Raw genomic sequence first — 22,680 nt, forward strand, 5'->3', positions numbered from 1 at the left:
TGGCGGCCTCGCCTCGCCAGGGGGCACCCTCGGCCTTCCGGAAAGCGCCACCATTTTTCACTGCCCCTGGAGCGTCTCCAGGCTTCCGCCGGCCGCCCGACTCCAGCCCTGTCAATGAAGAACCGCGGCCAGGATCGCCGCGGAGCTGGACCCGACCCTCCAACCCGCTCGCAGGCCGGGCGTCACCCCGATCGCGGCGGACACGCCCGCCCCCGCCGCGCCCCCCAGCCCCGCGGACCCTGCGCGGTGTCCGGCCCGGCCCGGGCGGCGGGGACTGGGGGCGGGGAGGGAGCGAGGCACGGGCCGGGGCGAGCGCCGACTGACAGCTGGCGCGCGGGCGAGCGGGTCGGGGGAGAGGGAGGGAGGGGATCGTCGGAGTAACTTTCCAGAAAAACAGCCAGCGTGTAGCAGGAGTGACTCCAAGAGGGGAAAAAAAGTTCAGTTACCACGTCGAACGAGAGGACTCGCAAAGTATTTTTCAAATGGGCTCGGCTTTTCCTGTGCCTGTTTAAAACATTAAAATCGTGCAGCAAAAGAGGCTGCGTGCGCTGGTCCCTCCCTCCCCCACCCCGGGCCAGAGACGTCATGGGAGGGAGGTATAAAATTTCAGCAGAGAGAAATAGAGAAAGCAGTGTGTGTGCATGTGTGTGTGTGAGAGGGAGAGGAGCGAGAGGGAGAGAGAGGGGGAGAGGTGGAGGGAGAGAGAGAAAGAGAAGGAGAGAGGGAGAGTGAGAAAGGGAGGGAAGCGGAGGCCAAGTCCCCGGGAATAGAGAGGCGAGAGATAGGGAAGCCGCATGCGAAAGAAGGAATAGCAGCTTTCCGGAGCAGGCGTGCAGTGAACTGGCTTCTATTTTCTGGTTTTTTTTTTTTTCTTTTTCTTTTTTTAAAGAGAAGCAGGGGACAGAAGCAATGGCCGAGGGAGAAGACAAGCTGAGGTGCTGGTGACCCAGGGCGTCCGAGTGGATTATTGGGGCTGCTCTCCAGAGGCCTGTCCTCCCTGCCTTCCAATTGCACATAACCCCAACCCCAGCCAATGAAGACGAGAGGCAGCGTGAACAAAGTCATTTAGAAAGCCCCCGAGGAAGTGTAAACAAAAGAGAAAGCATGAATGGAGTGCCTGAGAGACAAGTGTGTCCTGTACTGCCCCCACCTTTAGCTGGGCCAGCAACTGCCCAGCCCTGCCTCTCCCCACCTACTCACTGGTGATCTGATTTTTTTTTCTTTTAACATTTTTTTTCCTTTTCTTTTCCATTCTCTTTTCGTATTCTCCTTCAGGGCAAGACAAGGATTTTGATTTGGGGACCCAGCCATGGTCCTTCTGCTCCTTCTTTAAAATACCCACTTTCTCCCCATCGCCAAGCGGCGTTTGGCAATATCAGATATCCGCTCTATTTATTTTTACCTAAGGAAAAACTCCAGCTCCCTTCCCACTCCCAGCTGCCTTGCCACCCCTCCCAGCCCTCTGCTTGCCCTCCACCTGGCCTGCTGGGAGTCAGAGCCCAGCAAAACCTGTTTAGACACATGGACAAGAATCCCAGCGCTACAAGGCACACAGTCCGCTTCTTCGTCCTCAGGGTTGCCAGCGCTTCCTGGAAGTCCTGAAGCTCTCGCAGTGCAGTGAGTTCATGCACCTTCTTGCCAAGCCTCAGTCTTTGGGATCTGGGGAGGCCGCCTGGTTTTCCTCCCTCCTTCTGCACGTCTGCTGGGGTCTCCTCCTCGCCAGGCCTCGCCGTCCCCCCGGCCTCTCTCCCCGGCTCGCACATGAAGATGCACTTGCAAAGGGCTCTGGTGGTCCTGGCCCTGCTGAACTTTGCCACAGTCAGCCTCGCTCTGTCCACTTGCACCACCTTGGACTTTGGCCACATCAAGAAGAAGAGGGTGGAAGCCATTAGGGGACAGATCTTGAGCAAGCTCAGGCTCACCAGCCCCCCTGAGCCATCAGTGATGACCCACGTCCCCTATCAGGTCCTGGCCCTTTACAACAGCACCCGGGAGCTGCTGGAGGAGATGCAGGGGGAGAAGGAAGAAGGCTGCACTCAGGAAAACACCGAGTCGGAATACTATGCCAAAGAAATCCATAAATTCGACATGATCCAGGGGCTGGCGGAGCACAGTAAGTCCAGATTCTTGCTGGGGCTTCTGCTCTGGAGGGTCTGAACTGGAGTGGGGAGCCCCATGGAGGGGGCCTGGTGCTGGCCATGCAGGAGGGTGCTCCGGGGTTCCCCAGCACCAAGGCTCAGGAGGTGCGATGCGCGGTTGGGGCCGGGGAGGTGGGTGGGGAAGGAGACACAGCCGTTCTGGGAAGAACTGGACACTTCTGGGAGGCCAGGAGTCCTGGAGCCATTGGCTTGCTGAACTCCCATCACATCCTTGACCGATTTTAATTTGGAATTACGTTGTGTTGTCCAGGGAAACATATGTGTTCTTGCACATGCGATCGTGTGGGTGACTGTGAGCATCTGCGTGCCACAACGGGGAAGGCCGGCTCTCTCGAGAGCCCTTCAGTTCTCTGAGTCTGGAGACCTCGGTCCTCTCCCTGCTTTTTACGACTCTTTGTGACATGTCTCTGGGTCAGTTTTTCCAGTTCTTGGGAAGAAGAGTACCTGCCCTAACTTAATGTCTGTCAAGCTGTTTGAAGCCCAGGCAAGAGACAGCTTCTTGCTGCCTGGGCCCTTTGGTCTACCCCACCCACGTGACCCACGTGACCCATGTGCGCTGTGTGTAGGGGGAGAGGGTATGCACGTATGTTCACATGTCCCGGTACTTTAGGGCGACATGTAGTCTTGCGTGGTACAACAGGCAGATTCATGTGCTCAAAATGGGCGCCCTCCAGGCCGGTGGCCGGGGAGAGCCGTTGCGGCTGTGGATGCGCAGCGGAGGGCTGGCGCCCTTTGTGTCTGCGTGTCATCGTGTCACCGGCGGGCGAGCGGGCGAGGGGGCGGTGGGGCCGGGATGTGTCTGGGAGCAGGCCTTCCCTGGAGGCTCCCCTCCGTGCGGAGGAGCCGGGCAGCTTCTCGGTGAGACGTCTGTGTGTGTTTGTACACGTGTGGAAGTCATGTGTGTTTACTGAACGGGGATTTTAAAAACCTCAATACAAGAGAGAGAAATTTGGCAGATGCTGAGAAACTGACAGCCCAGGAAAGAGGAATGTGAGCCACTCGTGGGCCAGAGACGCTGGGAGCAGCTCTGTTTGCTTTTCCTACCAGCAGGTGTCCTCGCCGCCCTGGCTACCTCAGCCCAGGCCCACCTGGGAGGCGGCAGTGCCCGGGTAGGGGCGTGGGAGGGAGCCGGCGGGGGGAGGGTGGGCAGGGGGTGCGCGGCAGGGGCTGAAAGGAACCTGGCTGGGAGAAGGAGCAGGAGAGGGTGCCGATGGGCGGGCCAGCTCTGGCCGAAGGTGCAGAAGGCCCAGTTTGGGGCTGACCCACGCCGGGCAGAGGAGCCTGTGGTTGCTGGCGAGGGGCCCCCACCCCAGTTTCCTGTGGCTGCCTGGGGCGCCCTTGCTTAGGATGTGGCTGCCGTGTGGGGCGGAGGCCGAGGCCGAGCTCGTGCTCCCTGCTCAGGGTCCTCTGGGTGGGGTTGGCTCAGAGTCTGCCAGGGGCCCGTAGTTCCCAGAGGCACTCGGCAACTGGAGGGCTGAGCCCCCAACTCCCTGGGCACCTGCTAAGCAGGAGATGGTGGCCACAAACGTCAGAGGAGGGTCAAAATCTGAGGCCAGCAGGAGAGGTCTGAGGGGAGTCCAGGGCAGGAGGGCAGGACTGGGACCTTAATGGTCTGGGTCAGGAGGAGGAGTCAGAGGGAGGAGGGAGTCTGAGTCACGAGGGCCCACCCAGCCTGGAATCCTGAGCTGAGAATGAATGAGCCAGAGGGATGCAGGGCCACGCAGGTACAAGCGGACAGTGATTTTGTGCAGAGACTCAGGGCACAAAGAGTGGACAGCCTTGGGAAAAGCCAGGGCAGGGCCCCAGAGATTCCGGGCAGCTCCTGGGCTGCAGCACCAAGACCTCACAGCTGCAGCAGATGGGGGCCGTGGGGCCACGGAGCAGTGGTCTGGCCCAGGGCACCCGGGCACAGGGAGCAGGATACTGTTTGGGATACGGAGGAGGAGCCAGCGCCCAGAGGGTCAGGGGCGATGCTATGGAGGCGCCCAGGTGCGAACAGGAAGCAGGCTCAGACTCTGCAGCTGTTGGAGGTGACACAGAGGCTGAACAGACAGGGACCTGGGCCCGCCCTGCAGCTGGTCAGGTGCTGAGCCTGCCTCCAGAGGCAGACACACAAGGCAGGAGAATTACAAAGGAGGCAGTGGGCAGACGCGAGCAGGAGCTGACAGCCATCCTCAGAGGCACGGGGTGAGGGAGCCTGTCCTTAACTCGTGAGGGTGGATGGGGTGGGACCAGGTCTGTGTGGGGCACCGGCAGGGTCTCAATGCCAGAGCTTCTGCTGGGGAAGTAAGGAGATCACGCTGTCTTCCAAATTTCATCACCCTGGGTCACCTCCCTTACCCAGAGGACAGGCACTGAAGGGGAGTGACGTTAGGAGCCGGGGCAAGGGGCCAGGGAGGAAAGTGGAGGAGGGAATGCTCTTGTGCAGCGCAGGAGAACAGGGGAAGGGGTGCCGAGGGGAGAGCAGAGAGGCGGGCCGGTCCTCCAGCTCTGCCCTGTCTGGACACTCTCACCTCCCTGTTTCACAGATGGGAAAACTGAGATGTGGATCAGTTAAGTAATTTGTCCAAAAAGCAGGGACTCTAGCCTAGACATGCTGCGTGCAGAACACATGCTGTTAAGCACGAATGTGTGTGTAAAGTACACATTTTAAGTCCTGCCTTTAACCTTTAGGGTTCAATAGAAATTTGATTTACAACATAAATGAATCACATGTTGGACCAAGCAGGAGGGGACAGGACCTATTATCTTAGCGGCCCACGTAGAAGACTGCACAAGGATAACTGGATTTGTTCTTTCTTAGCTCTGCCTGTTTTTTCCCAGGAGATTCTTACTGCCACAAATGTTCTCCCAATTTTAATGAAAGGGTTTTCTCTCTTTAATGAGCCTCAATTAGGTTAAGCAACCAAAGCCATGCTAAAATCACCTCTCTGAGCTCCAGTTTCCTCATCTGGAAAGTCAGAGATGGTCTCCAAACTCCCTGTCGGCTGAAAGGATTTTATAATTACATCTGGGATGATTCAACAGTCTCTGCTGGGGAGTACGGGCAAGACTTTGTCATCCCTTTTATAGCTCTCCAGGATTTTGCTATGGGAAGTCAGTTGAGACTTTCTCTGACCCATGTGGTGGGGACATGGCTTTTTCAGTTCCTTTGTCATCCTTCTTACCAAGATACCGCCAGTGTAGGTGTCGTTTTATCTTCTGGCTTGTAATTATCTGTGTCTGCTGGGAGACTCTTGTTTTTGGCTAAAGGCAACCGGCAAAGAGAACACTCAGTATTTTAGACTTTCTTTTCTGGCTGCTAAATGTAGATTTTGTTCCTTCTGAAAATTGAAAAACATTTCATATTGCACACTCATTTGCCCGGAATGCCATGTGAACAGTGGTAGGCCAGCACTTGTCCAGGTGTGGTCCAGAGGCGAGGTAAATGTGGACTCCCAGCCCCCACCCCGCCCTTACAGAATCAGAATCTCAGGGCGGTGGGGTCCTGGGGAATCTGTATTTTCAACAACACAGAAGCTGAAGACTATAAGTGAACTAGAGCAAAACCTTTCCGTAGAAGGGTTGCAAACACAAGTACCCACAGAGACCAGGAGGGAAATGTACGTGATCTAGAAGAAAAGCCATGGCACAGCCCATGATGAACTGCACAGGACACTTGGCCCTGGGGTCATGAAGAAAATAGGGTGTGTGTGGCAGGGGGCGGGAGTGGACCTGGAGCCCACGTGCCCTGTTAACAGAGGCAGCCACTGCTCAGCTCCTGCTGGGTTTTGTAATCAGGAGTGTGGGTCCAGCTTGACAAGCTCTTACCTTTTCCCAAAAGTACAGAAAACCTGGATCTTTTTGTGAAATCGTCCAATTTTTAACACGGGCTTAGAATGTTTATGGGCTTTTAATTCAACATTTTTCAAGATGATGCATTGGCTAAACAACATGTCTAATTCATTTAAAAGTGAATCCATTTAAACCATTAAAGTTTAAATGGCAGTGGTTTCTCAAACTTCCAGAACACCTGGGAGCCATGGTACCCATTGCAGATCATTATAAACTGTGGTTCTCAACCTTGGCTGCACATTAGAATCATCTGGAGAGCTTTAAAAAAAATGCTGTGTTTGTACCCACTCACTCCAATGTAGTCAGAATCGCTAGGGAGTGGGTCCAGGCAGCATCTGTTTTTAAAGTTCTCCAGGTGATTCTAATGTACAGCCAGGGTAGAGAAGTACAGCCACACTCATATATACAGTCCCTTCATTGGAACCAGCAGAAATGATGTATTGCAAGCAAATGCACACCTTCCAGCCCAGGTGTCTGAAAACACTTTAAAAGGCAGTTAACTAAACATGGTCAGCTATTTCCTGGTTTTTCCATGAATCCTCTACATGAATACCCTTTGCTTATTTTTTTGCTCCCTAGAGCAAAATAGAGAAAAATGGCATTCATCAATATATATTTTTCTGTGCAATGGAAAAAGTTGGTCATAATTTAATTTGTAATGGTGGGACCCCTAATCCGGCTCTCAATAATACTAGTGTTCTGCAGAGGCATGGTTGAGGAAACACGAAACTGATGGGCAGCTGGCCGTTGTCGCAGGTTGGTGCTCTCGCCCCATTTCGTGGAATCCTGCCACGTTCTGTTCCTGAAACCATCTCCACTAGATGATCTCCTATGCCCCCTCCAGCTTCTAGAGTCTCTGCTTCAGCAAATGAGGTGTAGGCAGCAGACCTGGCTTCGCGTCCCACCTATGCCACCTGGTAGCTGAGTGACCTGCTAGCTAAGTGACCTAGCTAAAGTGACTGCCACTCAGTTTCCTCCCTGGTTGAATGATAAATTGTATGCATTCTCATTCTCCTCAAGGGTTCTTAGAGGGTCAGATGGGTTACTAAAAGCTCTTAGCAGTGTAAGGTGGTGCTATTACATTTTGTTTATTTACATTTTGATTCATTGCACAAATTATCTAAAACATTATTATTCACTGGATTTGATTGTCAAGAAGATTCTATTTACATTTTCTTTTCTCCCCCAGGCAGTTCTCTTTAAATCACTAGTAACTGTGTTCGAGCTTTGCTTGCTAGTGTCAAGCGGCTCGTGTCAATTAACTCGCGTGTGTCCTCGGCCAAGACACTTCTGGACTTCGGGTTCTTCCTCTGAAGAGGGTCGCACTCGATGACTCCTGATGGACCTTCTAACGCAGTTGGAAACCTGTAGCTCCCAGTGATAGAAAATGAGCCTGCCCGCCTCCTTGAAATCTCCTTACAGTTCTCACCAGGAGAATCTTAGGGAGCAGATGTAGGATTGATGGGCTGGGAGAGACCCAAGAGGACGACTGTGTCACTAGGCATCCTGAGGACTCCCTGAGCTCACTGCTTCCTGTCTCCTGGCTCCCCACCGCCCTGACCCCACTGAGTCTCTGCACCAGCAGGTGCTCTTTCCGCTCCCCTTTTCATTTTTACAGCAAGGTGCACTTGGCATTGACCCTTTATTCCTCCTGCTGGAGGTGCTGTTACAGCTGAAGCCGTATTGATGACAGCTCTGTCCTTGAGAAGGTTGTTGTTCCCACTAGCTTATCCGTGTCCAGAGGATTACAGACTTGCACACTTACACATTAGATTGCTGTCGCTGATTCCTCTCTGGTTCTATCCGAAATGGTTTAGGGAATAGTTGGCAGTATTTGTTCTCTCAAAGCCAATTATTAATCAAGGCTTCATCAGCCAGCGTTCACACATTTGTTTTCCTAACAGCTGTTCCATTAATTTTCTAAGAACCAGTGTCAGGCCTACCAGATGGCAATTTCCAGAAACACTCATTCATCCTTTCCTAAAGATCAGTAGCGCATGTGCTTGTTTCCAGGACTCTGATCCTTCCTGCCTTGTCCATGACTTCCTAAATCACCCCTCAGGGTGAGCATGAGCTCATTCCAGCCATGTCCATTATGTGTGGAATCTGGGTCTGTGAGCCTGCATTTCAAGTTCTGGCTATTGTTACCGTTTGTGCAGAAAGTTTTTCTCTGGGTGTTAATGCTGCTCAGACCTTGAGGTTATAAAATGCACAGGAGCAGAAAAAGACAGGATCTTTCCTTTATCTGGCACCGAGGGGTGGGAGAGAGCATTGGCTGCCTCTGTCTTGTGGACGGGGATGAAGAGGCCACTGGGTGACAGAGGCTGGCGTAGCACATGCTGTCAAGCAAAAAGACCCTCAAAGAGAAAGGAACCCATGGTGACCGAGCAGCTCGGTCTGAAGAAGCACCTTTGTTTTTGCCAGGCTCAAAATGTGGGCTGTTTGCCATATAAACTCTGCTTCATTAGGTCTGAAACACAGGGCTGATATGTCACTGCACTACTCAAACACTTTCTGTGCTCCCTTCGGTTATCAGGATACATTTTTTTTTTATTATATGTAGAGATGGGGAAATCTCACCATGTTGCCCAGGCTGGTCTTGAACTCCTAGCCTCAAGCCATCCTCCTGCCTCAGCCTCCTGAGTAGCTGGGACTAGAGGCATTCAGCCACCATGCCCAGCAACAGGGTAAAATCCAACCTTTTGGTCTGACGTGTGGGCCTCCATACAGGGGAGCCCAGCCTTGCAGCCTCAGAGCACATCTCCCCTCCCTGCCTTTGCTTCCGGCAGCCCCACCGTGTGCAAGTTCTTTCCTCCTCCCCCTCAAACCCTCCTCCTGCAGGGCCCAGATCGGTTATCGCCTCTTCCGTGAAGCACTCCCTGCTCTCCCCCTCCGTCGATTTCCTATAGCAACTCCTGGCCTTCTGCAAAGACCCTGTCTCTCTGGCCCTGTCAGTTGGGTCCATGTATCAACAACTTCCCTGGAAATGAGTCCCCTCGACGCAGAGGCTGTGTCTACTCACTGTCTGCCCCCAGGGTCATCGCTGTGCTTGGCACATAGTGTTTGCTCAGTACACGCTTGGCAAGTGAACGAGTGTCCGAATGAGCACACACACGAATGGATTAACTAGCCATACGACATGTCAACTACTAGGGGCATTGCTCGCATCTTCTGAGAATCTGTGTTTTCTAAGAGTAAACAGGCTGGAGAGGCAAGGGGAGGAGAGGACAGTTACATTTGACGGGCCAGTCTCTCGGGCCACGTCCTGGGGCTCTGAGCTCCCACTGCTCCTTGCTCAGGACCCTGTGTGACTCTAGGGTCCCCAAGAAGCTCCCTCCTATCTCCACCTTTAAGTTTGAGGGCTCAAGCCTCCAGGCAGGCGACTTGGTGCGTGTCGGCGGCAGCGCACCGTTCCTGTGGCCACACTCATGCTGTGCCCTCCCCACGCTCTCTCTCCTAGATGAGCTGGCCGTCTGCCCCAAAGGAATTACCTCCAAGGTCTTCCGCTTCAACGTGTCCTCAGTGGAGAAAAATGGAACCAACCTGTTCCGAGCAGAATTCCGGGTCCTGCGGGTGCCCAACCCCAGCTCCAAGCGCAACGAGCAGAGGATCGAGCTCTTCCAGGTGAGAAGCCAGTTCCCTTGCTGTGTCCGGCCTGCGCTGGGCACAGAGGCCCACAGACCGGGGCTTGAATCCCGGCTTCTCTGAGCCTCAGTTTCCGTATCTGTTGCTAAGAGGACTGAGAGTTACGGTGCAGGAACCTGTAGTTCCTCTGGCTGCCCCCACCTGGCCCGCACTGTGCCACGTCTGGTGGTGCTCTGTCTTGCCCTTGGGTACCAAATCCTTTCTCTGCCCGTAGATACTGCGGCCGGATGAGCACATCGCCAAACAGCGCTATATTGGTGGCAAGAATCTGCCCACGCGGGGCACTGCTGAGTGGCTGTCTTTTGATGTCACTGACACTGTGCGTGAGTGGCTGTTGAGAAGAGGTAGGTTGACCCTTAGGATGAGTATCTCAGAAGGAACCTCAGGGCCCTTGCTCCTTTGTGCAGCCGAGGGAAGGAGACAGACTTAGGGGTGTCACACACCTGGGTGCAGAGCCCAGCTTTGCCACTGAGCCTCGGTGTGTCCCCCATTCATTCCCCCAACTGTAATAATCTTTATTCAGTGTTCACTCTAACCCAGGCCCTGGGGAGGTAGCTGTGCACAGACAGGTGACATCCTGGATCTCATGGGGCTTTTGTTCTGGTGGGAAAGACACAGAATAAACAAGTAAACATTGGATGAGTGAGAGTTTAAGACAGTGGAAAATGAAAAATAGAAAGAGGGCAATGTGATAATGGGCGGGCGGGGCCCAGCATCAGCGGCTCAGGGAGGGCTCTGAGACAAGGTGTTTGTGCCTTGGGGTCTGAGTGACAAGCAGAGGTCACCCACGAAGGTCAGGGTGAAGTACCTCCTCTGCAGAGGACACAGGAAGGCCCAGGCTGGCAGGTGGAAACAGCTTGATCTGTTCTAGCTGCAGCGAACAGACTGGTGTGGCGGGAGCGAGGTGAGCTGGGGGTGGGGGGCGGGTCAGAGAGATTGCCGGGTCATATAATTTAATTTAGGACCTGTCCGGCCATGGGAAGGTTTCAGGACTTATTCCAGGTGTGATAAGAAGCCGAGGGAGTGCCGTCAGCAGGGCTGGGGATGTGGGTGGGGCGATTTGGTTTAAATCTTCAAAAGATCCCTCTGGGTGCCAGGCGGTCAAGGGAAGAGGCAGGAAGCCCAGCTGGGCCACTGCAGCCACCCGGATGAGGGCACAGGGGCTCAGACGAGGGTGGCAGCAGTGGGTGTGGAGAGCATGTGGGTTTGCTCTGTGTTTGGAGGGAGAGCCGATAGCGCTGGCTGACTGGGTGCGGGCTGTGAGGTCAAAAGACGGGTCCCAGATGACTTCCAAATTGTTGGACTGAGCATCCAGGCGGTATCACTTACTGAAACAGGGCAGACTGGGAGACGCACAGGCTTGGCCAATTCCGTTCGAAGGGCCTGGCAGTCGTCCAAGCAGAGCCATCCACTAGGTGTGGCAAGCGTCACGTGTCCCAGATGCCTTACCCACTCACTTTGACTCCTCACCTGGAAAATACGGTAGTGGTCAGTCCCCTACGTGCCTCACAGAGCTGTTTTAAGCATCAGATGTGTTTGAGAGACCTTCGTAGCTTTCAACATTTTACAAGAGTGAGCTTTTATGTCAGATAAGGAAACTGAGGCTCAGAGAAGTGACTTGACCAAGGCCATCCAGTCTGGAGTAGAGATTTGGCGCCTACGGACACTGTGCCCTGTGTTTCCCTCCCTCTCCTTGGCTGTCACTGCCTGGTCTGGCTGCTCAGTGGGGTGGGTTACACGTGGAGTCCCCTCTGTCCCTCCTCTCCCTCTTAGGAAGGGTTTTCTGCCATCATCAGCTGCTGCTTTAAAGCCACAGGCCATCCACACGTTGACACTAGAGTCCCTGAGACAGGGAGATCCTCCCATGTCCTTGGTGTTTTAGGAAACTAGGGGTTAAGGCTGGAAGGCAGCAACACAAACTGCTTGGCCTGCGTGTTGTTTTAAAATTTAGCTAGCGGTCAACAATTTTGCTTTTTTTTTTTTAAAGTCAGGCGATTTCACATGAAACCTGGACCTCTGGCTTTTCTTGAAAAATTGGAAGATTTCCTGGTAACCACCCACCAGGAAAGAGGTGCTGGCCACCTCTTGAGGAGGGTGTGCACCTTCAGTCCCCACGGCCCCCTCTGTCCCCACTGCTCTCCAAGAGGGAGGTTGGCAGCTCCTGTTGAGCATCACATGATGGCTCGATTTGCTCACTTATGTGGCCTGCCTGGGCTCTGTAGTCATCTGAATTTGCAAGCCCCCATCTAAGGGACATTACTGAGTGGCTGAGTTGGCAGCTGGTGGGCGGGAGGTCCTGCCCCAGTCCTAAGGGTACCCAGGAAGTCCATCCTGTCCCTTCTACCGAGCATGAAGGCAGAAGCCTAGGCTAACCCACGTGGATCTGCCGACAGCAGCACTGTTGGGAATTCTGACTCAGACGGCACTCTGCCTGGAGCCTGACACCGCTGCAGAAAGGAGGGGCTGGGGAAATTAATCTCTTAGCTTCCCTGTCTGATTTTGATCAGGTCCACCTGGATTTCTTTGAAGCCCAGGGCACTTGAAGGAGTTCTTATTTTCACAGCTGCAGAACTCAATGAGAAGTTTGCATTGAGAATGATTTCCATCCTCCTGAGACATCAAAAAGATAATTTCGTAATAAAACCTATGGGTCCCCCACCCACCATCCCCACGGCTGCCAATTCTGAGGTTAGTTCTTCATTGGAACCTTCAGTTCCCACTTAGGCAAGTACTGCCCACCCCTCCCACAGGGGAGTCATAACTCAGGCCTTTACTTACACAGAGCTCATGAGTCTCTTGGCCCCAAACCAGGCAACAAATGGACTCCGAATTGGAGCATTTGATGGCGTGGTTTGATGAGGAAACTGAGCCACACGTGTGGTCTTAGATTCACAAGGGTATGAGGACCTGGGTGCCCAGTGACCCAGGATAGGGCCCCAACCAGCTCTGACCACAGCCAGCAGGCTCCTGGCTGTCTGTGTTGGAATCCCGGCACCACCACCTACTGGTTGGACACCTTGGGCAAGCCATTTAATTTCCCTAAGCCTCAGCGTCCTCATCTGCACAATGGGGCGGGGGCGGGATAAGAATAGTTCTTACTTTGTAGGATTATTCTAGAGATTAAATGAGTTAATGCTTATAAAATCTCAGAGCAGTGTTTGATGTTGGCGATTGCTGTCATCATCTCTGCGCCCTCTACCGAAATAGAGCCTGTTGGCCAATCTAGGTCATGCTAGACCTCGTGCTCACCGCCTGTGCCCTAACACTCACTCTCCCCGACACAACTGTCTGCACCTTGACTTTCTAACTCACAGAATCACAGAACTCACCCACTCCAGGTCTCTTCAGTCCACCTTGAACCACTTTGAACGGGAAGTACACTGTGTTGTTAGGTAGCCCATTTCAGATATTCCAGCGCCTTCTTCCAGATGCCTTAGACGAGGGAGAGGACACTCCTCATGCCTCCCTCTGTTCACTTCTTCTCTCGCTGGGCCTCAGCTGCCTTGTTGGTCTGCCTTTCCCGCTGAGCTAACTCTCTGGAGCAGAGTTTCATGCTCAGCAGGTGTTGGCATGTCCCAGGGGTTGCCCTGACTTCCTGGAGCAGAACAGATCTTGTTGGGCTCTGGAGTTTATGGAAGAAGGGAGCAGCTGGGTTTTTTCTTTTGTTTTTTGTTTTTTAGGGGTTTCTTTTTGAGACAGAGTCCCACTCTGTTGCCCAGACTAGAGTGCAGTGGCATCATCATAGCTCACAGCAACCTCAAACTCCTGGGCTCTAGCGATCCTCCTGCCTCAGCTTCCTGTGTAGCTGGGACTATAGGCGTGTGCCACCATGCCCAGCTAATTTTTTAATTTTTTGTAGAGATGGGGTCTTGCTGTGTTCCTCAGGCTGGTCTCGGGGAGCTGGTGTGTAGGCAGTAGGACTAGGATGGCCAGGCCCACTAATGGTGACTGTCATCGCCAGGCCTGTACCATCCTGCCTGTGAGAAGGATGTTCAGCCAGGCTGGACTCGGGGGTTTTCCCTGATGACATCAGATTTCAGGAAGAGCCCAGGTTGGCCCTGAGGGCAGACACTCGCTTACATCGTGTGTGGCTTCAGGGAGCAGTAAATCAATCAGTTTACTGAGAAGCTGACCCTGAACCTAGAGGGGTCCCTCCCCCGTGACCTCTGCTACACCTGGCCACAGCTGACTGCTATGCCAGGGTCAACAGAGCCTCCCTAAGTGAGTCTTACCCAGACATGATACCAGAATTGACATGATACCGGATCCTACCTGGTTCTCCCTGTGTAAAACTACTTGATTCAGTACAAACTTTTCATTTACTTTTTGTTTTTCCTTCTTTTCTTTCACTTCACTCAACCCCATTTACTGATTTCCCTACTTCCTTGATTTTGGTTGGGAAAATACATGATCCCACAAGTACTAGGAGAAAGGGCCAGAGCTGGCCTTCATGCACCGGAATGTCCATCACCAAACCCTGGCACCTCCAGGTTTCATCACGCTCATTCTCTCTGAGCTCATGTCATCTGGACCCTTGGCCATGCCCTCTGTCATCTGTGGTCTGTTCTCTAAGTTTACAACTGCCTTGAGCTGTTCATCTTGCTGAATGATCCACATTCCAACTTCCCATCATGGTGAATAAGGGTTTCTAAAGGAGAAACATCTGAGTAATTTTCACCTCATTATATCCTTGTTCCTTAGGAGAAGCACTGCCAAGTATAACCATGATGTTCATCTTATCTCCTCTGGAATCTACCACTTTCTCCATATCTACCATCACAGCCTGGTGGAAATGCTCTCACATTCCACTGATTCTCCCTCTTATTTACAGGTGACCTTGCCTCTAGCAGTGATTCCTGACTTTTAATCCTACTGCCCAGCCTTTCATCTTGTGGCCCTTTGAATTTGTGGCCTTTTGAATCACTGTCTCTCTGCTCTAAAGCTTGTTTTTTGTTTTCCTTTTCTTTTTTTTACTACTAGGCTCAAGTGATCCTCCTGCTTCAGTCTCCCAAGTAGCCGGGACTACAGGCATGTGCCACCACGCCTGGCTAACTTTAAAAAAAAAAATTTGTTTTGTAGTGATGGGGTCTTACTATGTTGCCCAGGCTGGTCTTGAACTCCTGGCCTCAAGTAATCCTCCTGCCTTGGCCTCCCAAAGTGCTAGGATTACAGGAATGAGTGTCTGGCCTCCTAAGTTATTCCCTCTCCTTAGTCTTTTCCAGTTCCTCTCCTCTTCCCTTCATCCTTCCTCAGTAGGTGGGCTCAAATATCTCCTCTCCCAACAAACACTTAGGTGGTGTGAGTTTTTTCTTTCCCTCCTATATCCTTGTCCTTTTGCCCCCAAGTAGGTAGGTGACAGTTTTCTCTTAACACCATCCAATTCTCCTTCATGATGTCGCTGATTCATGGGGATCTGGTTGTTCATAATGTAACAGAAACACATGGAATATGGCACCCTGCGCATGAAGGTCCATTCTGAGCTTTGGAGGCGCTTTCTGTCTCCTGTGAACCTCAGTATAATTCAGTTCCTGCGAGTGCCTGTGGGAGCAAAGGCCTGCCCACCTTGCATGGGTGATGGGCAAGCTTCCCCAGCACACAGAAGTGCTTTTCTCACCGCCTCTGTGTCTTATTTTGCAGAGTCCAACTTAGGTTTGGAAATCAGCATTCATTGTCCATGTCACACCTTTCAGCCCAATGGAGATATCCTGGAAAACATTCACGAGGTGATGGAAATCAAATTCAAAGGTAACAAAATGAACGTGTGTGGTAGGATGGGGGGTAGTTAATGGGACAGGACAGAAGATGAGACCCCTACCAGACCCCAAGAAAAGGAGCCGCGCTCCTCAACGGAGAAGGCCAGCTATTTTGCACTTGAGTAATTCTGCTTTGCCCCAAACACAATGAGCTTGACTTTCAGCTCATAGCTACACAGGCTGCATTAGCATCTGGAAGACAACACGATGCTGGTCAGAGCGGTGAGGACATGGAGGCAAGCTGGTCATCCTCTCTGAGCCCTGTGAAATGGGGATGAGGGTACAATTAAACAACAAATGTAAAACACAGTGCCAGAAATGCTCAACAAATAAGAGTTGTCTTCCCTTCCCTGCAAGAGATTAACTTAGGTGGCCCTGAACACGAGTGCCCTGACTGCTGAACTTTGCAGATGTTGCAGGGCCTGCCTGATCCTTGCCCAGGAGTCACCTGGGTTTGGATGATTGCTCAGGGTGTGTGTCCACGGGTGTTTGCATGGAGATGGTGAAGTAACTGAGAGTCATTCCTGGTTTTCCAGTATATTTCCAAAGAACTCAGCCTTGGTGATTTGGAGTTCAGGAAAGTTCTCTTGTCCTTTCATATTCCCATTTTGGGTAACTAAGGGATGCCTGAGGTCAGAGGCTTGTCTGGGAAAAGATGCAGGCCTCTCTTGGCTCCCTGCCTTAGGCAGTCCTCTTGCCCTGCAGGGGCTCTATTTCAGAGCCTTTTTTTTATTTTAAAATTTGTTTTTTATTTTTTGAGACAGAGTCTTGCTCTGTTGCCCATGCCAGAGTGCCGTGGTGTCAGCCTCGCTCACAGCAATTGCAAACTCATGGGCTCAAGCAATCCTCCTGCCTCAGCCTCCCGAGTAGCTGGGACTACAGGTGGGCACCACCATGCCTGGCTAATTTTTTTTTTTTTCTATTTTTAGTAGAGACTGCATCTGACTCTTGCTCAGGCTGTCCAAGAACTCCTGAGCCCAAGCTCAAGCGATCTTCCCACCTCAGCCTCCCAGAGTGCTAGGATTACAGGTGTGAGCCACTGACTGGCCCAGAGCCTTTTTTTTTTTTTCTTTTAAAGCCAAGGACTTGACATCCTAATCACAGAACCTTGGAGCCCAGGAGACCTTCAGAGTCCTTAGCTATAGGCAAGGTTAGGATAAAACCTTCCCACTTCAGTCAATACTTAATCTCATTCATAAAAATTTTCAGAAAAGGGAATTTGATATCCAGGTCTCCGGCTTACCTCACAGACCAAGTGCCCCTTTCTTGAGATGCAAGTCCCCCATGTAGCTGTGTAAATTAACTCCTCACATTCCTGTCCTCGGTGGAGGTGGATGGCAGCTGGCAGCTGTCATCGTGAAATCCAGCTCTGTTTAGTTGAGACTCTCTCATTCAGGCCTCAGTCTCTTCCCTCTCAGATGAAATGAGTTCAGATGAATTCAGGTTTCCTTTCCAGAGCTCGTTTGCTAAGCTATTTGTCATATGCTTCATTATCTCATCTGAATTTTATAGAGAAAACACTTCAAAAACTGTAAGTGCAATGTGAATGTTATTCAGAGTTTTTTTTTTTGTTTTTTTTTTTAGAAACAGAGTCTTGCTCTGTGGCCCAGGGTGGAGTGCAGGGGTGTCATCATAGCTCACAGCGGCCTCCTGGGCTCATGCGATGCTCCTGCCTTGGCCTCCCAGTAGAGTTTGTTTCTTTGGCTTCCATTCAGGCTATCTTAAATCGTGATACCTTAAATTATTGCTAGGACTTCTGCAGTATCTTGACCAATTCAAGTTATAAGAGGAAACTCAACCCCCAAGGTTCTAAGTCTAGAATGTAAACTGACAACCCAAAGATATGTGTTAGGTACCCGCCTGGTGATGATGCCTCATGGATCTATGAGGAATCCTAGGGAGCGTCTCAGGTTGGGCTTTCAGGAGTCCTGAGGGGATCGGAATGTGGGCCTCTTTCAGGGGTGTCCTTACGATGATGTTAAGTTCTTTCCATGTGGTTCTCCCCATCCCCCAGTCTTCCCTTCTTGCAGCTGGATGTTAGAATGAAGCTGCACTTGCCCCGACACCCCTCCTGCTGGGCAGTGATAGGAGGGGATGAGGAGCCTCCCAGGGCTCTGCTTCCCTTAGGAGGTTGTCGCCTTCCTTCCCTTCTGCAGGTGTGGACAATGAGGACGATCATGGCCGTGGAGACCTGGGGCGCCTCAAGAAGCAGAAGGACCACCACAGCCCTCATCTCATCCTCATGATGATCCCCCCGCACCGGCTCGACGGCCCGGGCCAGGGCGGTCAGAGGAAGAAGCGGGCCCTGGACACCAATTACTGCTTCCGGTGAGCCTGGGCCCTGCGGGGAACCGATAGCTACCTGTGCCTGCTGCGGGTCAGGCCCCAGACCTGAGCCACACTCAGCAACGTCCCTGATGCTATTGACGAACATCTCCAGGAAGGAAGACTGAAAATCTTACAGATCTCTTTCTGTTTCCCTGGGAGTCCCACCGTTTTTCTGCAGCCCAGCTGTGGATGGGCTTGGATGAAATGAATGAGGAAAACTCTATGAGCAGGAGAGTGTTGCTCAAATTGTTTGGAATGGAGATGCTTCACTGAATCTTTCCATGGTTTTCATGTTTATGGACTTGTAGGGGGCATGTGTGTGCAAGAGAGAGAGATATTAATGCAGGACTTTCCACTAAAGAAGTGCTCAGTTCACTATGAAGGGTCCAAGGATGTTACCAGATGGGGGAAAATAGTGCAGTTTCCATTTGCAGGGGAAATCTGAGCTAGAGAACTCAACTAATTCAGAAATAATTGGGTAGGCATGATACAGAGATAGAAAGACACAGCTTCCTCCCTTATTTAGGAGCAATTTCACTGCTCACATATAGGGGAGGGGATGATAAAGCATTTGTACCAACGACTAAAAGGTAGAAATGATCATATCCCTGCGAGGGTTTGAAGGATTAAGTGCTTTTAAGAATCGGGAGCAAGGAGTTCATCCGTGGACATGGGCTTCAGAAAGGTGTGGGATTTGAGCAGAGGCTCCGGGGATGAGTGAGGTTTGGGATGTGGGGATCCCGGAGGAGAAGCGCTTCAGGTAAAGGAAGGAGCACGTGCGGGTCACTGTGGCTGGGAGGACGCCTGAGTGGAGCTGGGGAGAATGAATTGGGAAGTCTCAAATCTGGAGACCATGTCCTGTGAGGACAAAACTAGGGATGTTGAGCTTAGTGGGTGGAAGGTGCAGGAGAGGGAATGTCATTGCTGAAGGCTGGCAGGGCAATTTGTTCTGTGTGTCTGTCAGTTAGGAATGAATGCTCTTGGCTGCAAGTGACAGTGACTTAAACCGTGGGGGATTTCTTGTTCACAGAGGCCTGTAGCAGCATGCTCAGGGTTGGTTGGCTGTGTAATGGTACCACTGAGGACACAGGCTTTCTTGCTCTCCAGCCTGACATGCTTACTATGTTGGCTTTTGGTCACAAGTGATGCCTAGAGCTCCAGGTGTCTTGTCCATATTTAAAAGAAGAAGGGGTGAGGGGAAGAGCCAGCAGCTTTCTTCTTCCATCTGTTACTTTTATAAGTGATCAAAATAGCTTTGCCAGAACTTGCCCACACCCCCTGCATACTGCTCCTTATCTCATTGGTCATTTATTATTGGGTCACCCCTACCTGCGAGGGATGCCAGGGACATGAATGTCTGGTGTTCCAGACCCTGTCATGGGAAGAAGCAAGGGAGAAGGGGTTAGGAATGGTTATTGAGTAGATAACCAATAGTGTCTGCTATGGTTCACCCACAAGAAGCCAGATTTTAGCCAGTAGCTGCCTTTGTAAGTAGCAAGTTACAAGCTCAGCAGATCTGGAAGCAGAGGCTAGATACCTCCTTGGCAAGACGGTTTGCCAAATCGACTTCTGCAGGCAACAGAATTGAAGGGGCCTGAAAATCCCATTTGGGTGGTCTGGGATCACGGTTCTAATAAGAGGATATGCCTTGTTTGGATAAATGACCCCTAGATTTAGTCTAAGCAGTCATCTGCTATGGTATACAAGCTGCATAAGCTTAGAGTTTATTTCTGGTTGGATGCATATTAGGAACCACCCTCAAGAGAGCCGAGCTGGCTAATAACAGCAGTGCTTTATGTGTGGCTCTTCCTGTCTCTGTTTTGATTTGTGATGTGGAAGGGGGCAGGGCCACCTTTGCCTCTTTACTCTTCCTCCTGCAGCATCTATATCCACTTATTACATCCCTGGGATCCTGGTCTTTCTGGTTTCTTCAGGCCCCTGCCCTTGAACCTAGGATTCCATTAATTAGAGCCACCACCTCTGATGGCATAGAAGAACTCCTAGGGGAAATATGGGGGCATTTGTCAAGTTTCTTTTATTGGTGGTGTCCTTTTTAAGTTAATTTTCTATAAATGTTTTTCATTGTAGCAACTTGGAGGAGAACTGCTGTGTGCGCCCCCTCTACATTGACTTCCGGCAGGATCTGGGCTGGAAATGGGTCCATGAACCTAAGGGCTACTATGCCAACTTCTGCTCAGGCCCTTGCCCGTATCTCCGCAGCGCAGATACAACCCACAGCACGGTAGGCAGTGGGGCTCGTGCCACCTGGGGCAGGCAACGGGGCAGAGCCGACCAGGCCGCTTGTTAAAAAGAATGCCACCAAGGACTGAGTGTTGAATGAGTGAATGATGGTCTGGGGTGCATCAAATCCCTCTCATAAAAGTTCTGATCTTGGCACCCTGATGCAATTCTACTTGGTCACACCCTGCCCTTTTCAATTCCTACCATAGTTTCAACCAGACTTTTAATTCGCTTTGTCTAAAGATTTTTGTACCATGGAAACTAATTATCATATGCCACCCTATATGTCAGAGATGTGTGCACATGGTTGGCAAGGAACGTTGGGGTAAAGGCTTCTACCATTAGTTAAAGAACTCTGATCATTCCAGTCCCTTGAATGCAGAAAACTTATTCTGAAAGACAATGAAAAGCTTGTAGGGGAAGCTAATATGAAACATTGGAAAAGTGTTTCATGAAACACTTTCATGAAAGTGAGAAAGAAGAGAGTCCACAACCTCTGAGACGAGCTTATCTTTCTTCCCTCAAGGGGAATCAAAAATAGGGCAGTAATTTGTGAAGCATGTTTCCTTGTAGCTCATTATTACTGCATCCTGTCTGGGGCCCTGCACTCTGGCTCTCACTAAATGGCCCAAGGCAATTTCTCACCAAACTGATCAGTTACAGCTAGGAAGACCAATATAGGAGTTGTTTTCTTAACAGCCAAGAGAATTGCATTATCAATTTAAAGTTCCCCAATAAGTGTTACATGTTTCAACTGATGACCCTCAAACAAGTGCGGGATGGTCTGCATTCTGTCATCGTGGATGAATAGCTACTAGTCACTCACCCAAACTGTGTTCCAGCAGTTCCTCTTAAATAGCATTGGTGGCCATTCCACCACTTGCTAAATCTCGAGGCAGCTCCTAGAACTTGTAGCATTCCTGGGCTCCAGGCCTGAGGCTTGGCTTTCCAACCTCTAAATAAATGATCTGTCCCTCCCCAGGTGCTGGGACTGTACAACACCCTGAACCCTGAAGCATCTGCCTCGCCTTGCTGCGTGCCCCAGGACTTGGAGCCCCTGACCATCCTGTACTATGTCGGGAGGACCCCTAAGGTGGAACAGCTCTCCAACATGGTGGTGAAGTCTTGTAAGTGCAGCTGAGACCCCGCCCGCGACAGAGAAAGAGGAGAGAGAACTGCCATGCTGACTGCCCGCTCCTCGGGAAACAAAAGCAACAGACCTCACCTAGAGGCCTGGAGCCCACAACCTGTGGCTCCAGGCAAATGGCTGAGATGGAGGTTTCCTTCTGGAACATTTCTCTTTCTTGCTGGCTCTGAGAATCACTGTGGTAAAAGAAAGTGTGTGTTGGGTTAGGGGAAGGCCGAACTCTTCAGAACACACAGATTTTCTGTGATGCAGACAGAGGTGGTGGGGATGGAGGAAGGGGGATGGCAAGTGGACGCGTCGTGTGGCGATGGGATTTGGGCTACCCTAGGGAGGAGGAAGGGCAGAGAAGGGCCGGGTCGGGGCCAGACTGGAAGACACTTTGGATCTGAAGTCAGATTTGCACATTGCCGTACCACATCTGCTCTAGGGAATCTGGATTATGTTATACAAGGCAAGCATTTTTTTTCCAGAAAGGTCACCAAGGTAAAGTCCCAGAATTGTATCTCATGCTACCTGCGATTACAGGCAAATCTTGTTATTTTTGCAAATTGTCCTCTCTGCATCAATTAGCAGTGTGGGTCACCACAGGGAGAAAACCCAGGTCATGTGGTTCCCAGGCCATCAGCTATACTGGGCCTGTGGATATGCTGAACTCAGAAGCAAAGGGTGAGAATTAACCCCCTCCTGTCTGCCCTCTGGGTCCCTCCTCTCGCCTTCTTCCTCAATCTTATTTCCCCTGGACATTTGGCTAGACGCCTTCCGGGTCAGGGTGCACATGTCTGGATTGTAGGTCCCTGCAGCCTCGGGGCATTATGGGTCCCCTCCTCCCCCCAAGACCCTGTGTTCGTTTGGTGTTCCTGGAAGCAGGTGCTATAATACATGAGGCATCCGGGGAAGCTGCACGTGCCACACAAGACTTGGCCCAGATGCATAGACTGAGGGATGAAGACAAATACAAATATTACTCTCAAAATCTTTGTATAAATAAATATTTTTGGGGAATCTTGGATGATTTCATCTTCTGGAAGAATGTTTCTAGAACAGTAAAAGCTTATTCTAAGGTGTACGTCTGACTGGATAAATATCCTTAATTACCCTTTTCTTAATTCCACGGCCACATGTACTCATGAGAGGCACCTGGGATCTGGGGCAGAGAATCTCTCAATCGTCAAATACGTTGCTTGGAGTGAACGTCCTGCCCCGTGGGCACACCGCTGACTCCCGCCGTCTGAGAAGGCCGTGCCCCTGCCCCATCCCTCTCGCAGAGTACGTTATTCTCAGACACACAGAGGCAGCGGCTCAGATCTGCAGGAGCACGTGAATTTAACCTCCAGATGACTGTGGCCGTAATCCCTTGGCGTGAACTCTTGCATTGGAAATGTGGTTTGTACATTAACTATAAATTAGCAACAGCACACCATTTTTGAAAATCTCATCCCACCTCCCATATCAATGGAGAATTAGAGACACTGGCATAAGAATATGAGGCTAATTCTGTTATCAGGTTAAACCTAACAGAGCTAACCAGGAACCCCTTTCTAGACTGTGTGTCTCTTACCAGGAATTACGAGTA

General features: G+C 51.3%; 1 protein-coding gene and 1 long non-coding RNA gene across 5 annotated transcripts; one reads left to right on the forward strand and one right to left on the reverse strand.

Annotated features, from left to right (window-relative positions):
* On the forward strand, nt 1-22,173 carry TGFB3 (transforming growth factor beta 3). Of its 4 annotated transcripts, none has more exons than XM_045563470.1 (8): nt 1-1,128; nt 1,276-2,113; nt 9,454-9,617; nt 9,853-9,982; nt 15,276-15,383; nt 17,548-17,719; nt 19,808-19,961; nt 20,943-22,173. In XM_045563470.1, exons 2-8 carry the CDS (start codon nt 1,762-1,764, stop codon nt 21,099-21,101), a joined length of 1,239 nt encoding a protein of 412 aa, XP_045419426.1. In that variant the 5' UTR covers nt 1-1,128; nt 1,276-1,761; the 3' UTR covers nt 21,102-22,173. The 4 variants fall into 4 exon arrangements, with proteins under 4 accessions (XP_045419426.1, XP_045419437.1, XP_045419418.1 ...); XM_045563481.1 differs by having other exon boundaries at nt 1,575-2,113; XM_045563486.1 differs by having other exon boundaries at nt 4-1,617; nt 1,966-2,113.
* On the reverse strand, nt 8,602-13,352 carry LOC123646482. The gene is made up of 3 exons (XR_006737914.1): nt 12,968-13,352; nt 10,968-11,108; nt 8,602-10,238 (listed from the first exon to the last, which is right to left on the reverse strand). It is a non-coding gene; the product is annotated as an uncharacterized LOC123646482 (long non-coding RNA).
* Nucleotides 22,174-22,680: the final 507 nt, after the last annotated feature.

This window comes from Lemur catta, chromosome 1, assembly GCF_020740605.2.
Source record: "Lemur catta isolate mLemCat1 chromosome 1, mLemCat1.pri, whole genome shotgun sequence".
In the NCBI taxonomy this organism is placed as follows: Eukaryota; Metazoa; Chordata; class Mammalia; order Primates; family Lemuridae; genus Lemur; species Lemur catta.

Bases quoted from the DNA above. Each gene is read 5' to 3' on its own strand.
- TGFB3 (XM_045563462.1), top strand. From the start codon at position 1,762: ATGAAGATGCACTTGCAAAGGGCTCTGGTGGTCCTGGCCCTGCTGAAC. The intron at 15,384-17,547 runs GTAACAAAATGA...TCCCTTCTGCAG, and splicing joins GATGGAAATCAAATTCAAAG to GTGTGGACAATGAGGACGAT. The intron at 19,962-20,942 runs GTAGGCAGTGGG...GTCCCTCCCCAG, and splicing joins CAGATACAACCCACAGCACG to GTGCTGGGACTGTACAACAC.